The 16,754-nt window shown below is 53.0% G+C and overlaps 1 protein-coding gene across 1 annotated transcript; it reads left to right on the forward strand.

The window, feature by feature from the left end:
• Positions 1-843: 843 nt before the first annotated feature.
• On the forward strand, positions 844-2,961 carry LOC135420622 (uncharacterized). The gene is made up of 5 exons (XM_064668270.1): positions 844-1,144; positions 1,510-1,548; positions 1,717-1,836; positions 2,266-2,290; positions 2,560-2,961. The coding sequence occupies exons 1-5, from the start codon at positions 865-867 to the stop codon at positions 2,696-2,698; spliced, it is 603 nt and encodes a 200-aa protein (XP_064524340.1). The 5' UTR covers positions 844-864; the 3' UTR covers positions 2,699-2,961.
• The last annotated feature ends 13,793 nt before the right edge of the window (positions 2,962-16,754 follow it).

Here is a 16,754-nt window from a genome sequence, read left to right on the forward strand (position 1 = left end):
GACAAATTCTGTGCTCTGGGATCAACTGTAACTGGTTATTTTGTTGTTGCTCAAAGCTTTTATTTTTGTTTTCTCACCAACTTTCCAAAGTTTTCTCGAGTCTGGAGAATCATGGAATCATAGAATGGTTTGGGTTAGAAGGGACCTTAAAGGTCACCTCGTTCCACCACCCTGCCATGGTTGAGGATAGATCCCAAGAGACCAGATAGCTCCAAGTCCTGACCAGAAAATTTTGACCAGGGGAGGTCAAAAGTGTGACATTTAGGTGCATCTAGAGAATCACATTAAAGCTTGGGAAACACCCCTCAGGGTAAGCATGTTCCAGTGCAATTCCATTCCTGATCAAAAGAGGCTGTGACCCATCTAAGACCATTCTCTAAGCCATGATAAGTATGTTGTTTATAGTGTGAGATTATACCAGAAGCATCCACCTGGAACCACAAACCCAATGAAAACAAGCTTGGGAAGGTGTCAAGCCTGGAGACAAGGCACTTAGGATGGAGCCCCATGGGTTGAATGGTTCCTGCCTAGCACAGGTTCAGCAGTGGGAACGTGGATGGGGTGCATGGGCTGAGCTGGGTTGTTGCCCCTCTGACCAAAACTCTCTGTGCCCCACGATGCAGGTGCTGGTGTGATGGCCCAAGACATCTGCAGCTCCCCAGGGGATGGTGAGTACAGGGATAGGTCTTGTGAAAGGATTTGTGTGGGGCTGGAGATGGGAAGGGGTCCCCAAGTGTGAACTCCTGGAGGAGAAACTCCTTCCCTTGCAGAACAGAGTCTTTTTCGAGCCCTGACAAGAGTTACACTGTCCTGGGCCATCCCTTTGCCGTCTCTGCAGGTGACCTCCCAGCTCCGTCCCTCCATATGAAAACCAATGTCACTTTGGATGCAGCACAGGAGGGAGAACAGATTTTGTTTCGGTGCCAAATAGTCATTAAGTCTCCTGTCACCCGAATTGTCTTCTGCAAGGATGGGGTGGAGTTTCACAGCCTGAAAGCCCAACAGAAGAAGGGAACCTACTACATGCTCTTCACCACAACGAGGCGGAGCACGGGGACATACACATGTGGATACCAGCACAAGGACAACAGCAACCGAGTGAGGAACTCTGCCCTCAGTGCTCCCCAGAACCTGAGAGTCACAGGTGAGTCCTGGCAGTGGGGGATGGGCAGGAAACACTCCCAGGCCCCTCAGAGCCCAGGTGAGTGAGGGGAACCTGCCCTGCCCCACCTCATGGCATATCCCCAGGCAGTTGGGATGCTGGCGGTCAGTGTGCAGTTCAGCCCAGCTCTTGCCACCAGGAGAGAATCCTGCTCCTCTCCTGCCCCAGCATCATGGAAAGGGGAGAGTGGTGGTACCAGATCTAATGCAGAGCCATAGCTGTGCAGGGCATTCATTTATTGATCCCCACAGCTGACAGATGGTGGATCAGGGGGTCCCCGCGGTGGCTGAATCTGTGCAGTACCTGGGGGAGCTGCAGATTCTCAGCCTGTGCCTTTCTCCTCCCAGGCAGTGGGTCCAACTCCCAGGCAGGGACAGCCACCAATGGTGAGTGATTCCCTCCCTCACACCCAATGTTCCTCAACATTGGGCCAAGACTGCCCAGCTGCCAACCGCAGGACATTGAGAGGTTCATCAGTCAGGACCTCGCTTGGATCTAAGGGGGTATTCTGCTCTCTGCTTCCACTCCCCATAATTCCCCATCTTCCCCAACAGCTTCTCTGCCCCCAGATACCAATCCCCTGGGCTTTCAGACCTTTTCCCAAGACATGATAGGATTGGTGACCATCTCTCTCTTCCTCCTGGCTGCAGCCACCTACTGTTTTGTGAGGAAAGGTGAGTGATTTGGGGACATCAAGGGGAAAATCGGAGGCCAAAATTGCACTTAAAGCAGAGCTGCTGCTCTCTGACCCATGCTAGTTTAGAATGGCTGGATCCTTACCCCGTTTCACAGGAAGCTGAGCCTCTCAGGCCTTTCATTTGTCAAATGAGGGAAGTAAATCTGCTGAGATGATAAAGACTTTATCAAAGAGGTGCCCTGTACCAGGCACACATTGGCTCCCATCCTGTGCACAGCTGCTGAGAGCCTGGGAGAGGCCAGGCTGGGAAAGGGGATTCACTGTTTTATAAGCTGGGCTTGAAAAATCCCTCTCTGAGTGAGATGTGGAGGTTCAGCCCATCACCTTCACTGCACAGCCCAGAGCATGGAAAGTCAGGGCTGTGCAGGAACTCTGCCTCCCACCTCTCCCTTTCTTTTCCTTGCAGGAGCCTGCAGAGAGAGATGCCAAAGGTGAGCAGCAATCCCTGTGGGCTGGGGGCTGGGGGTTGATGGAGACGGGGCATCCTAGGCCCCCTGGAGTGGTCCTTGGGCAGGGGCAGCCTGGTCTTTGCTCATGGGTAGATTCTCCCATGGTGCAGGCAGGGAGGAGCAGGGCTTGCCCTGGCCTTGACTCCAGCCATGGACCCTATGCAAGACAGAATCATCCATGGCAATGACTCCAAAGGGCTCATCAGGGTCTGGACACAGACCCCAAAACCCTTTCCCCCAACTCTCTCCAGACAGCAGCAAGTTCCCAGCCACGAGGCTGAAGGGACTGATGACAATGAAATACACTGTGAGTACCAACTCCCCATTCTGATTGACCCCCTCTTGTGTCCGGGCTGCCTCTGGCATCACCAGCAACCCAGAGACCATTGACTGGCCATGCCGCAGCCTCAGGAGCTGCACTGAGTTACAGGGACCTGCCCCAAACCCCCTTTCCATCGTCTCCATCCCCTCCTCTCATTGCAGGGCCTTTCCCAATTCCACATGCAATCCCAGCAATTTATCTCCCAGTGGGATTTGCAAAACAACTCCCATTGAACAAGGGCAGATTTCTCCCCATGCTGTTGCTCCCCAGCTTCTTCCCTGCACACACAGCCTGCAGAGGAAAGGTGACAACAGATCCCCATCCCTGCTCTGCATCCACAGAGGGAAGGGCAGCTTCCTCTGCTGCCAGGAGTGGGGTGAGATTAGGGGCAAACAGGGCAGGGGATTCAGTGCTGACCCCAGGGATCTGCTGTTCAAAGGCAGAGTGGGGCTTGTCCCTCTCAGAATGGGAAGCAAGGGCTCACTCTGTGTTTTTTGCCCCCCACCAGACTCCACCATCGCCCATGTTGGATGGAACAAGGTGAGTTGTGGCACAGCCTTGGTGCCAAACCAGGGAGCAGGGCCTGGGCATGGGATGTGGGTCTCAGGGTCTGTGCCAGTGGCTTGGGCTGGGGAGTCCCACAGGGCCATTTCCACCAAGAACTGAAGGGATGCACTTGTAGATATTTATGAGATAGATTTTCATCCAAGGAAAATATTTTATTTTCTCAGTATCATCTGTAAATATTTTCCCTGGAAAAAATACTTCATGATGGAATGTCACATGTAAAATTTAGGGGTTTAAACTGGGGGAAAATAACCAAACCAAAACTGAAGGTAAAGGGCCCAGCTCCCTGCAGCTGTCCTGTAGCCCAGGACCAGAGGCTTGTGCAGGGCTTGCAGCCAGCAGGGGAAATAACAGGCTTTCCTTTTTCTCTCTAAAGCCTCGTGTGCAAGAGCTGAACAGCAGCACAACCTATGCCCCGGTGAGGCCCGCCCGCAGTCAGCCCAGGGAGCGCTCCAGCATGGCCAGTGCCCAGGGAGAGTCACCCAGCCCAGCCTGTTCTTTCTGACAGAGCTCCTGAGCTGGGAAAATGGGGCTGGGGCATCCAGGCTGGGCTTGCTTGGGCTTTGCTGGGCTGGGCAAGGGCTGGGAGCCCGGAGCCTTGGAGCTGCTCCTCCAGCTCCTCCTCTCACCGTGTTCTTCCCCTTTCCCTTCTCAACCCCACTTCCACCCCCCACGGCTCAGGGGGTTTACAGACATTCCCTGCAGCTCCCAGTGGCTTTGTCCCTGTCCCCAGGAACCTGCCCTGTGCCAACCCCTGGGCTTGTCTGCATCACTTCTGGTAGGGAATTGCCAGCACTTGGCTTGGCAGGGCAACACCTCCCCATGAGCCCTGGCCATGCCAACATGTCCACATCCAGCCCTTCCACCAGGCCCAGCCCTTCCCACACCCATTAGTAGTGTGTTCTGGATGCCTTGAACCAAAAAGATCTCTGTGACTTGCACAAGTATCAACAATGTCTGATGGATAAATCCATATCAAATCTATTCCCTATATTGCACACGTGAGCACCTCGAGTGAAGACATCTCCATTCCCCTGTGTCAAAAGGAACCTGTGTGTCCATAAACCCCATGATCCAGCTCCGGGTGGGCTCTTCTCTGTGCCCACACTGATGCTCACCTGGATGCACAGGTGGGAGCATCTGTGTGGGCAGAGAGAAGGGCAACAGACATTATTTTCCTGGTCACCCATGAGGTGACTTTCTTCAGCTTTGCTGGCTTATATGCTCTTACAGCAGGATCTGCATGTGCTGTTAACACCATGGCACATATCCATTGACACAGTGGGGAGGGCCATGATTTCCTGCCCATCAGGGCCTTTTATGTCCCGTAGTTGAGCATAGCCCTGCTGGATTTTGTGATCAGTGTCTATGGGAGTCCATAAATCCTTTTCACTCACTATTAATTGAACACATGGAGCACCACCATCCCACACTCACAAAATCTATGCCAGTACACTCTCCCCAGGCTTCTGCTGCTAAATCGCTAAGAAATGCCATAACTCTTTGGGGTTTTTGGATTTCAGTAAAGCTTTTGATAATGTCTCTCCCAGAATCCTTCTGGACAAACTGTCCAGCCCACAGCTGGTTAAACACATCATGGGGTGGGTGAGCAATTGGCTTATGGGTCGGGCACAAAGGGTGACTGGGGTGACATTAGACTGGCCTCCTGTAACTAGTGGGGTTCCACAGGGCTCCATCTTAGGCCTTGTGCTCTTCAACATCTTCATCAATGACTGGAAGGGACAATGAGCAAGTTTGCAGATGACCCAAAACTGGGAGGATCTGTTGACTCCCTCATAGGTAGGGAGGCCCTGCAGAGAGACCTCAATAAATCAGAGGGCTGGGAATCACCAACCATAGGAAGTTCAACAAGGGGAAGTTCCAGATTCTGCCCCTGAGATGGGGCAACCTTGGATATATGGACAGACTGAGAATGAGATGCTCGAAAGCAGTGACAGGAAAGGGACCTGGGGGTCCTGGTCGTTGGCTAGTTGGCTATGAATCAGCAGTGCCCTGGCAGCCAGGAGGGCCAACCCTGATCTGGGGGGCATCAGGCCCAGCATCGCCGGCCAGGCCAGGGAGGGGACTGTCCTGCTCTGCTCTGACCTGGGGTGGCCTCACCTCAATATTGGAGCAATTTTGGGGCACCACAATATAAAGAAGACAGTAAGCCATTAGAGAGTATCTGAAGGAGGGTAACAAAGATGGGGAAGGGCCTTGAGGGGAAGCTGTATGAGGAGTGCCTGAGAGCACTTGGTATGTTCAGCTGGAGAACAGGAGACTGAGGGGAGACTTCATTGCAGTTACAACTTCCTTGTGAGGGGAAGAGGAGGGGCAGGCACTGTCTGTTCTCTGTGGTGACCAGTGACAGGACCTGAGGGAATAGCCTAAAATTGTGTCAGAGGAGGGTTAGGCTGGGCACTGAACAGGCTCCCCAGGTCATGGCCTCAAGGCTTGCCAGAGCTGAAGAAGCGTTTGGATGATACTTTTGGGCACATGGTCTGACTCTTGGGAATGGTCCTGTGCAAGGCCAGGAGTTGAACTTAATGATCCTTGCGGGGCCCCTTCCAACTCAGCACAGTCTGTGATTCTGTGATTCGTGAGTCTGTGAACCTTTCCTTTTTCCAAAGCTCATGTTCTACACATTGCTGATCAAAAATGTTCCTCCGGACTTGCCCCACCACAAACATCCCCACAAGACTGCAAGAGATACCAAGGGCCCACTAAACCCACAAACACTTCACATGCACCCAGGATCACCAGCTTTTCACCTCTGTCATTCTGGCTTCCTGCACTGCTCCTGGTCATTTTTTCTTCTCTCCTTTCCTTTGGGAACCACAGAGCTTCCATGCTTTGGCAGTTTCCAAGGCCAGCCCCCTCAATGGATGTTGAGCAGCCTCCATGGCTGATGTTAGGAACATTTGAAACCATCACTGGTTGGTGAGGAGAGGGGGGTGTGATGCTTGTGTGCAGCCAAGAGAACAACAGCTGGATATCACCGTCACATCTGCATCTCAACATGTCCCAGCCACGTGCACCCTCAGCCCAGACACCTCCCATGTCCTGTGCTCATCCCCAACACTGCAGGCAGCAGGGCAGGGGGGACCGGTGCCATAGGGAGGGCTTGGAAGGTCTCTGCTGGTCCTGGCTTTGGTCAGATCCATGTGCACACTAGGGTCACTGTGTCACTCCCAGCCCGGTGGGGGTCAGTGCTCCCTTTGCATGGGCACAGCTCCAGGTGTCCCAGCAGGCAGAGGCTGGAAAGCACTGATGGATGCACCAGGGAGCCCCTGGGGCATGGCCACAGCCCCTGTTTGGCACCAGCGGGTGCAGCCTGGATCACACCGGTGATGCAGGTGCATCCCAGCTCTGTTCCCAGCATGTTGGCCCCATCCAGAGGAGGCCACAAGGACAATCAGAGGGTTGGAGCACCTCTGCTCTGAGGAAAGGCTGAGAGAGTTGGGGTTGCTCAGCCTGGAGAAGAGAAGGCCCTGGGTAGGCCTCAGTGCAGTCAGGCAGGACCTGAAGGGGCTCAGAAGATGAGATAGTATTCAGCAGGGCCTGTGGAGAGAGGAGAAGGGGGATGGCTTTGAACTGGAGGAGATCCATTTAGGTGAGATCTAAGGAAGATGTTTCTTTCCAGTGAGGGTGGAGAGGCCCTAGCACAGGCTGTGCACAGGGGCTGTAGATGCCCCATCCCTGGGAACACTGAAGGACAGGTTGGATGGGACCCTGAGCAGCCTGGTCTGGTGGAAGGTTGCTCAGGTCGGAATGAGATGATCTTTAGGGTCCCTGCTAAGCCAAACCATTCCAGGATTCCATCATTGTATGGTCCCCATGGCCTAATAATAATAATAAATATATGATTTCCAATTTGCCTCTGTCAGGGAAAATAAAACAGAACTCTGCCTCAAGTCCCTTCATTTCAGATCCCAAAGAAACACATGGACATGCCTGTCACAATGAACAGACAGCATGTTGTGCTTCTGGCTGTCTCTCAAATTCTGCAGTTCATTGGGTTTTATTACCTCATTTCTTTGTTCTTAGCCAAAAGAAGCCCAAAACAAACTATCTGATGGGCCCCCCCCCCTTTTTTTTTACCGGGGGAAAACACAAAGTATTTTTAAAGGAACTACTCTTATTTCTGTTTATTTTCCCTATCAACCTTCCCTTGACGTCAGACATGACACTAAGGCCAGAAAAGTTTCAGCCTGCTTCACCAAGAGTCCCAAAGGGAAAAGAAAAGCACTGCCTCCAGCCCTCTCAAAGTCATTGCCCTCAACATGTGCTCATTTTCACCATTTGCAAAGGAAGTACCACCATTTCTCTCGAGCCCATGCCTTACCTGGTAACACTATTCAACTGAGCAACAAGCCATTCCAAAGGCAGAGGTGAAGGATGCAGAGGAACTCACAAAACCAGGGGAGAGAAACTATTGGCGCTGTGGTCCAAAGCAGCTTTGCAAGATGTGCAATGCTGTAGTAGTTTGAACCAGGTTTTCCCCCTGAAGCTAAGAAAATGGTAAAACCCCAGGGGGTGGTGACCCCTGGAAGTTTTGAAGTTTTGTCCAATCTGCGCTCCTGCGAGATGTAAACATACCACAAGCAAATGGAAGAGAAGGTGAGTTGTAGTTTGGTTGTAGAAGTGGTAGCCATGTTCTGAGGCCACGAGGAGCAGAAGGCAGAAGCCCCCTGGGGGGGGCTTTGGCCCCCAAGCCCCCAGCGGGGGCCTGCGGGGACCTGGAACAGCATAAAGCTGGGCTGGGTGCTTACAGGTGAGAGCTAAGAAAGTTTTCTCCACTGTGAGTGAGCAGAGACAAAGCAGCAGCAGAAGCAGCGTCCAGAGACTATGGTTAAGAGCCAGGACAGATAAGAACTGAACCAAAGAGCAAACGGCATGCACCGCAGAGAGGACTCCTGGAAGGAGAGCCGAGAAAAGAGAGTCAGCAGCAGAGCTACAAAGTTTTGGGGGTAAAAACTGAACCAGACCCCCCAAACTCCTTGGAGACCCCTCACGTCCTAGAAGGGAGGGGTGAAGTGTGACATGCACTGCAGAGAGGAGCTGAGAAGCTCAGAGCATCCTGGGAAGCTGGACCGGGACGGAGAGGGATGCAGAGGGGGGTGACCTTGGCCTTCCCCCCCCCCCTCGCCACTGCTGCCAAGGTGGCAGCCTGAGACAGAGCACAGGAGCTCTGGTAGAACTCTTGAGGCAAAGGCTTGCAACTGAATGCTGCCCAAGATGTTCTGACTCAGGGGTGAACCCCCCTGAGGAAGGGACATATCACCAAGATGCCCCTGCATTTCGTGATATGCCTGTGGTGAAGCGAGTTTAGTCCCTGCTGGCAGTCCACAGGTGAGACCTTCACTTGGAGTCGAAGGAGAGCCAAGAGGAGTGAAAGGAGACCCCTTTGTGTCTTGAAGACCCTTCGTTTGGAGACGACGGGCCAAGGGGCTTGGAGATCCCCTTGTGTGTATTGAAAGAAATCCAGCTATCAGCTGCATGCATGTGAAGAGGACAGATGACTGCTGCCGTAGAGAAACTGCTCAGAGACTAGAAGGGATCTGTCCTTCTTCCCTCCTGGACTTTTATTTGGAGGGGAGAAGAGATCTGATCCGTTGTAAATACTTATGTCACGGTAGAGATAGTTGTGATCGTGTGTATAATGTATTATAATATTTATTTGTACAGTCATTGTAATATATTCCTTTTCCCCCACTTTGAGTCTGGTGTTTTGTCTGAAAAAAAATCACCCCACATTAGGTTGAGATGTGGGAGGGGGCTTAGACTAGGGAATTAGAATTTTGGGGATCTCAAACCATGACAAATGCGTAGCTACTCTGCAGCTAATTGTGCAAATATTGGTCAAGAGGAGCCTTCCTGCACACAAAGGAGGAGACTCAGCTCTTGAGCAAACCCTGCAACACTGAAACCACAACTACAAAACCAGAGAAGCATCCTAAGAATGACCCTTGTCTTTGTGTTTACCTTTACTCCTGCCCTAACTCACCTCCTGAGCCCTGCCTTGCTGATTGGTTCCCACAGACGAACCCCACAAAGAAAATGGGAATTAGGGAAGCCTACAGTAAATGCAGCAGCTACACCCAACAGCCACTGGCTCACCCAGGAGCCCAAAGGCAGCCCAGGCATTTCAGTGCTTTTTGGCAATTAGAGCTTGAAGCTGCTGCTGTGCAAGAGCCAAGGAGAGCACAACTGCTCAGGGCAAGGCACATGGGGACCAGGTCTGGCTGTGGGAACCCACCAGGATGAGTATCAGCCACACACAGATATTGCCCAAACCATTAAACAGAAGTTTATGTTCCAAAGATAACACAAGAAGTCACTTACCAGCTGACTAATGTGTGTCTGTCCTAGTTAGAACAGCTGGGACCAGTTCATCACTGTAGAGGATTGGTTAGAAATGCGAGGACATATGAACATGGCTAAGGCTATGGATGAGCTGCTAAAGTATAAGACGCAGTCTGACTAGGCCCATGAGAAAGTGTGAGATAGCAGGGCCGTGAGAAAGCAGCAGCGTCCTTGGGTATTCTAAATTGGGCTGAAAAACAGGAGCTAGGCATTACCAAAACAGAGACACTTAACGAGCCACCTGTGTAAACAATGAAAGACAGTTAAGATGATATCACCACCTAACTGAGCACCAATAATGAGCCCAATTTCTGTAATATTCATGAACCTATTATAGAGTGTATATTAAGCTGTTGTCAATCTACAATAAACGAAGTTCCTGGATTCTCACATTGAGGTGTCTAGAGCTTTCCGTCGCGACACATCACTGTATGGGTGTAACCCAAAACTGTGTATTCTATAGCCTTCCATGCTGTTTTCCCAGAAACTGTTATCAATAGACCATTTACACCACCTGCCCAGAGCACGCCTGACCTCTCAGGCTATAAGCTGGGTGTTAAGAGGCCTTCGATACAGGAGGATGCTCCTGTCCTCACAGCCATTGTGGAACTCCCTGCCCTGAGGCAGGTACTGGGCATTCCTGCCTGAACCTGAGAATATATATAATCTTGGAGTCTTGGGACTTTTTTACCACTCGTGGGATCCAGAGAAGGACTGTGACCACCACTCTCAACCGGACTGCAACAGCACTCTCACCAACAGGTTTTCCCTCTCCTTTTACTTTGGGCTCAGGGTGCTGGGTTATACGTTTGGGTTTTGTGGGTTAAAACCAACTGTTTGTCTGTATAATTGTATTTACTGTATTTTTTAATTGTTATTCTGATTTATAATCTCTCTTTTGAGTTGGGTTCATTTCCCCTGCCGGTTTACCTTTAAACCAGCACAGTGTCAGGACCCAACCCCTCCCTGGATGAACTACCCAAGCCCTGGGTCCCAGCAGTGGCCCAAAAGACTCACATTGTTTTCCTTCACTGAGGAGATCACTGGGGGTGGGAAACAGCCCTCTCAAGCCCCTTCCATGGGACAGCAGTGTCACAGCAGCAGGCGGGGGATGGAGAGGAGCAGCAAAGCAGAAATCCCAAAGGCATCTGCCCAAGGAGTTTTCTGTCTCATGCAGAAACCATCAAGGCAGTCGCAATTGCAGGGAGTTGGAAGGAACTGATCTTTCAGGTCCCTTCCAAACCAAAGCATTCTGGGACTCTATTAACACTTAATCCTAAAAAAAAAAAAATAAAAGAAAAAAGTCAGCTTATGCCTGAGCTAGAAGTTTGAAAGAGGATTGTACATGAAATACAGCAATAGCTGAACAACACAGCACACATGTCCTCGGCCCACAAACACTACCAAAGGTGTGTGATACATGCTGGCAAATTATTTCATGATAATCTCACTATGGCACAAACAGGAAAAAGCACCACAGAACAATGAGGCTGCTCAGTGCTTTTAGTGGTCACCAACCACGTTGACAAAATCAGTGTTCTAAAAATATTTTTAGCTCCTTGTACCAAAGCACAAAAAAAGAAAAAGAAAAGTTCCTTATTTATGGTAGTCGTTAATTTATTTTTCTCAAGAGGCCAGAAAAATACACGGCTAAATGTTTTGAGATGTACAGGCCAGTGAAACTGAGGGGGAAAAGGGCAAGAATAAAAAAGCAGGGGGAACCAGTCAGGAAATGGGAGAAAGTTTTACAGCAAAGCATGGAATTCTCAGGGCAGAGTGACTTTTCATGGCAAGCACACGCTACAACAAGTGTGAGAAGACAGAAATGTAAAAACAAAAGCCTAAATCCCAAAATTGCATAGGCACTGCTTGAACTGCCCTTCTCAGAGACTTTTGGGGAGCACATCAGCTCTCCTCTCAAAGCCTTTTGGAAACGGAACTAAAACATCCCGCATAAAGAACCATTTACCTTGTAACAACGTCCACAGTCCCACACTGCACATAAAGGACCAAGTCTCTTGTAACATCCACAGTTACACATTGCACATACAGGACCAGGTCTCTTATAACAACATCCACAACAAAACATGCCACCAGGTCCCTTGTAACAGCGAAACGCTTTCCCTTGTCACGTGCCCCCCCTTTTCCATGCCTGTGTTCCCATCTGTACCCATCGACGCCAGGAGCCCGAAGCGTTGGAAAACACACATTCCCAGGCTGCAGCTCCCAAGGGATGACGCAGCTATTCAAGCGCACGCCTGCGGGCAGGGGAGCACTTACCTGGGGAGCCGCCGGCCCCTCCACCTCTCCCCGCTGCGGCAGCGCGGCCCCTGGCCGCGGATGCCCAGCTCCCCTGGCCGCGCTCCGCCACAAGGAACGGACGGGCAGGATCCGGCAGTGCCGGGACGCCAGGCACGTGCACCCGGGCACCGGCAGCAGCGGGTGCCAGTTCTCCCCGGCAGGCCGCGGGGCGGAGGGTGAGGGATTCCCTCCACCTGGCGCAGCCAAGAAATCCGCCCGCCGCTCCCCCTCTCCCAGCCTCTGAGAGGTGGCGGTTCTCTGGGAGCACACGTGGAAGCGATGCCGCCTGCCCTCCGAGTGTGGGACAGCACACCTGCCGTGACTCCCCTCTCTCCAAAGAGCTTCCACCGAGCAATCACTGGAAAGACCCAAATTCCAGGATTTGAGGCTCTTTGAATGTTGCTGTGATGCACCTCGTTCAACCAGACATATCCCTGGGAACGATTCAGCCCCAAAATCTCCCTCCCTTTTTGGGTTGAAAACCGGTCCAGCAGCAGGAGGCTGCCCTTGCCCGTGCGAGCACCTCGCCCTGTCCTGAGCTGAGCTCACACCTCCAGAGAGGTGTCTGTGCCGTATTTGTATCTCTGCAGGGGCTTCAACAACCAACAGCACAGAAAACAGAGCTGCCCGCGGGAGAGGCTGGCTGGGGCAGCTGATGCCTGGCTCGGCGGCGCTTCTCGTGCTGACCTAGACGTGACTGCCGCCGCGCCCACTCCAGTGCACCTCCCTACTTTACTGCCAGCCGCTGCTGACGGAGCGCAGCCCTGCACGGGAGCTTTGGCCGCAAACTCTGTGCTACCTCCTTCCCACCTGGGGACAGGAGAAGCCGCAGGACGGGTCATTCCCCGAGAGGGGAGTTACCGACGAGCCTCCGCACGGAACGGGCACTGAGCGCTCCACAGTGAGCCCTGCCACCTCCGGGAGCCGAGCCGAGCCCCAACCAGCCACTGCAGCCCCCCGCCCGCACACCTCCGGCTACTGCCGGTCCCGCGGCGTCCTCTGCAACCCCCGCGACCGCCACTTCGCCACAGAGCGGCGCGTGCGCGCAACGGGCGCGCGATAAGAGGCGCTGGGAGAGGAGCCGGCGCCAGCCGGGAGCTCTTGGCTCTGAGCTGTTTTGGGTGCCGGTTTTGGGGCACTGCGCACACCCTCCCTTGGTAACAGCCCTGCCCCAGTTCGCTGCACCCAGCTGCACTCCCCGCACCTCTTGCTCAGCTCCGCGGGGATTTGTGCCTCCTCTGAAGGTGGCAAATGTCTCCAAAACGAGTCGGGAAGCCACTCCTCGTCTTTCTTTTCCAGCCTTTTCTGCCCAGCACTGCAGTGGTCGAAAAGGAAACCAAAAACGTGGGAAAATAACACCCCAAAATCGCACGGTGCCAACTCCCAGCTCCTCCCACTAAGCCCCGAGAACTGCAGCCCCTGGGCCCCGCCGCGGCTTCCTCGCCGTCACCCGACACCTCCCGCACGTCCCGCCCCGCAGCGCCGCTCCCGCTGCCGCCCTCGAACACAAGGAACAACCCCCCTTGCCCCCAGCACAGGCCGGTCCCTCCCTGGCAGCCTCGGCAGTGCCGGAAGGGCCGGGAGCGGCCGCAGCCCCCAACGACGGGCGGGGCGCGCCGGGAGGGGCCGCGCGGGGCGGGGGCGGGTCCCGCGGCTGCGATCCCGCGGGGAAGGGACCCCCGGGCCGGCCCCGTCCGGCACCGCCCCTCGCCCAGAGTTTTAACATTATAGAGCCCAGATTTAATCCAGAGCACCAGAAGCTCCCAAATGCGGGGGATTTCCATAGACTTGTTACTTTTCTTAAAAAGTTGCCAAAGTTAGGGAAATAAAATCAGCATTCCCTTAACACCATCACTTCCATATATCCACCTGCGATCAGGGGCCGATGAGCAACAGCCTGCGCTGGACGGGCTGCAGGGATGGTGTGAAAGCCACTGTTCCCCAGGTTTGAAGGACTCTGGCCATGATCCCCGGCCCGTGGACAGAAAGCCCAGAGCCAACAGGAACTCCAGCCAGCTGCAGGCAGATGTTACTCCTTCCCAGTTTGCCGGGGGTGGGGGCAAAGGTGCTCTTCCCTGTCCAGCAGTGGCAGTCATCCCCTGGGCAGAGCCCACCCTGATCCTCAGCCTAGTGGGAGGACATCCCCTTGTCACAGCCCACTTCCTGCAGAGAAAAAAGGGAAATATCGCACATCAGGAAGACATTCTTCCCTAGGAAGGTGGGGAGGCCCTGGCACAGGTTGCACAGAGAAGCTCTGGCTGCCCCATCCCTGGAAGTGTCCAAGGCCAGGCTGGACAGTCTAGTGGAAGGTGTCCCTGCCCATGGCAAGGGGTGGAAGGAGATGATCCCCAAGGTCCCTTCCAACCCAAACCACTCCAGGATGCCAGGATGATTCCACACTCTCTCCCTGCATTTATTTTGTGTCATTTCCTCTCAAAAACAAAATCTCCAAATTAGTTGTTTTGGCCATAATTTTAAAATCATTCCAGGAATAAAAAGGACTGTAAAACATACAGAATTCATTCCCATCAAATCATTATTAATTGGAACACTACTCCCTCATCACTGTCCTTATTTTCCTTGGCTGGAAAACCTGATGATCCCCCCTGGCTATTTTTAGGATGGTTTTCTTTCTCCCAGCTGAAACCTCCTGGGATATTCAGGGCTTATTTGGAGGTAAGCCCCTCTGAGGTATTTCCTCTCGTGCCAATTCTGTAGAATGAGGTAAATAAAGCAAGTGAAGACTTCATTCTACCCCCTTGCTTCGCAAACACCCTCCCAGTTTGTCCTTGGCAGCTCCATCCCTGCAACACTCGCACCTGACGCTTCAGCTCCGCTGGGAAAGGGACAGCAAGTGCAGAAGGAAGTTCACTGCTGTGCAGGGGCTCCCTGGGGAACAGCACTTCAGTGGTTTAGTCCATGGCCTTTCCTGGTGCTCTCCCTCCTGGACACAGAGGATGACCTAGACATTGCTCTCTCCCTTGTTTTTCCCACACTTGCATACCCAAGTCCTGCTCTTTTGGGCCCCCCCTCAGGGGCTGCATTTTGACAGCAGGATTCTCCCACTTTTCAGCAGACCAGGGATCATTTCCCAGGGTCCCCAGGAAATTTCTGCAGCTGACCCATAACTAAGTGCAGAGCACAGGACAAGGGAAGTACAAATTTCTCAGCACCCATCACCTGGAATTTTCCTTCTCCGCAGCACGCTCCCATTCCCGCTGTCTCTGGAGGTGCTCGCACGAGTCCTCCTTGTCCCAGCCCTGCCAAACTGACACACACACAGGAGAAATCAACAGGTTTTGCTTGCACAATTGCCGACCCTAACCCTTACCTGTCCTGCCCAGAGCTGAGGGAAATCTGACGGAACATTAATAAACCTTTGTTAAGAGCAGTCATCAACCCTGACTTTCAGGCTTTGCAGGACTTTGTAGGGAATAGACCCAAATTCAAATCCTACCTCTAACTTTCCAATAGGTTTTGTCAGAGAGATTCTGGACAGCAACTCCTACAACGGAAAGAAAAAACTGCATAAGGAGTAACAGAAGGTTTGCCATGAAGAACAGAAGTTCCTGTCCTCCCTCATCAGGCTGGGACTGTAAGGCCCAGTCTTTGCCATCAAGAGACAATAGTGTTGTCATTAAGACTTAAACCTCTCCCACATGGTTATATCTCAGAACTGGGCCAGCACTGAGCTACTCCCATGTGCCTGCAGCGCTTTGGGGAAGGGCAAGGCAACCTCCCACTTCTGCTTGAAAACATTCAAGAGAATTTTGGCCCAGGACAAACTCAATCACCTCCATCGCTGCTCCATCCCACATCTGGGGGAATATTCATACAGTTTAGAAATACTCCCTTTCCCTGCTTCTCAGTCCATCCTTACACATCCGTGGAACACGTTTACTTCACCCTTTGTTCCCAACAACAACTCTCCAGCCCAAATCCCAGCTCCCACAGACACAAACTAAACACACCTAAGGCAATGGTTCCATCAGCACCTGGAATTCTGAGCTCCTCGTTCCCTACATTGCTCATCCCAACACTCAGAGCAACCTCACCTCAGCCCACAGGCTCTCTGTCCTCAGAGGGAAACACAACCCAGTGGGACACAGCTCTGGCACCGCATTTTCTCTCATTCCTGGTGTCCTGCAAACCCACAGGGAAATCCAATCCCTCAGACTCTGCATCCCTGGACACGAGGGTAACTGGAGTTTGACCCGGATCCTGGCGCCCTGGACAAGTGTGTTCCCACGAGCACAAGCCCGTGGCTCCATCCAGCCCATCCACCCCTCCTTTCCCTCCAGGGAGTCCCAAACCCTCTCACGGCTCCCCTGCGTCTGTCCCACGGCCCAGCCCAGCTCCAGGCTCTCCCCCAGCGCTGTGTCAACTCCATCCCTGGCAGAGCTGCAAACACTCCCCGAGCTTGGCCCCCCGGCCTCCTGAACCCCCACACCAATGCTCAGACTCACCAACAGGGACTGACCTGCCCTTCTCAGCACAGCCCAACCCCACAGCTCTGTGACCCCACATTCACCTGGCCCTTTGCCCCTTCCCTTCCTCTTGACCCTTCCCAGCACACATGGCAAAGACCAGCCTGGAGTGGGAAACAGAGCCATTTCCCAGAAAGCTAATGCCAACAGCTGGGAGAAATGTGTCCCTCTGACTTACCCCACCCCACGGGCAGGACCAGGTGCCCCCAGTGCTGGTCAGCGGGGCTGGAGCCTGTTGCCTTTGGCTGCTCACACCCCAACGCATTTGGCATCGCTGGACCCAAGTCAATGATTTTCTCTGTCCTGAAAGAGAGGAGCACAAGAAAATTACGTGCACTGCGGAAGTCAAAGACTCCTGGCTTCCACCTTTCTGTTCTAATTACTCACTAGAGGGGTTTCTTCC

This window comes from Pseudopipra pipra, chromosome 12 (genome assembly GCF_036250125.1).
Source record: "Pseudopipra pipra isolate bDixPip1 chromosome 12, bDixPip1.hap1, whole genome shotgun sequence".
NCBI lineage: Eukaryota > Metazoa > Chordata > Aves > Passeriformes > Pipridae > Pseudopipra > Pseudopipra pipra.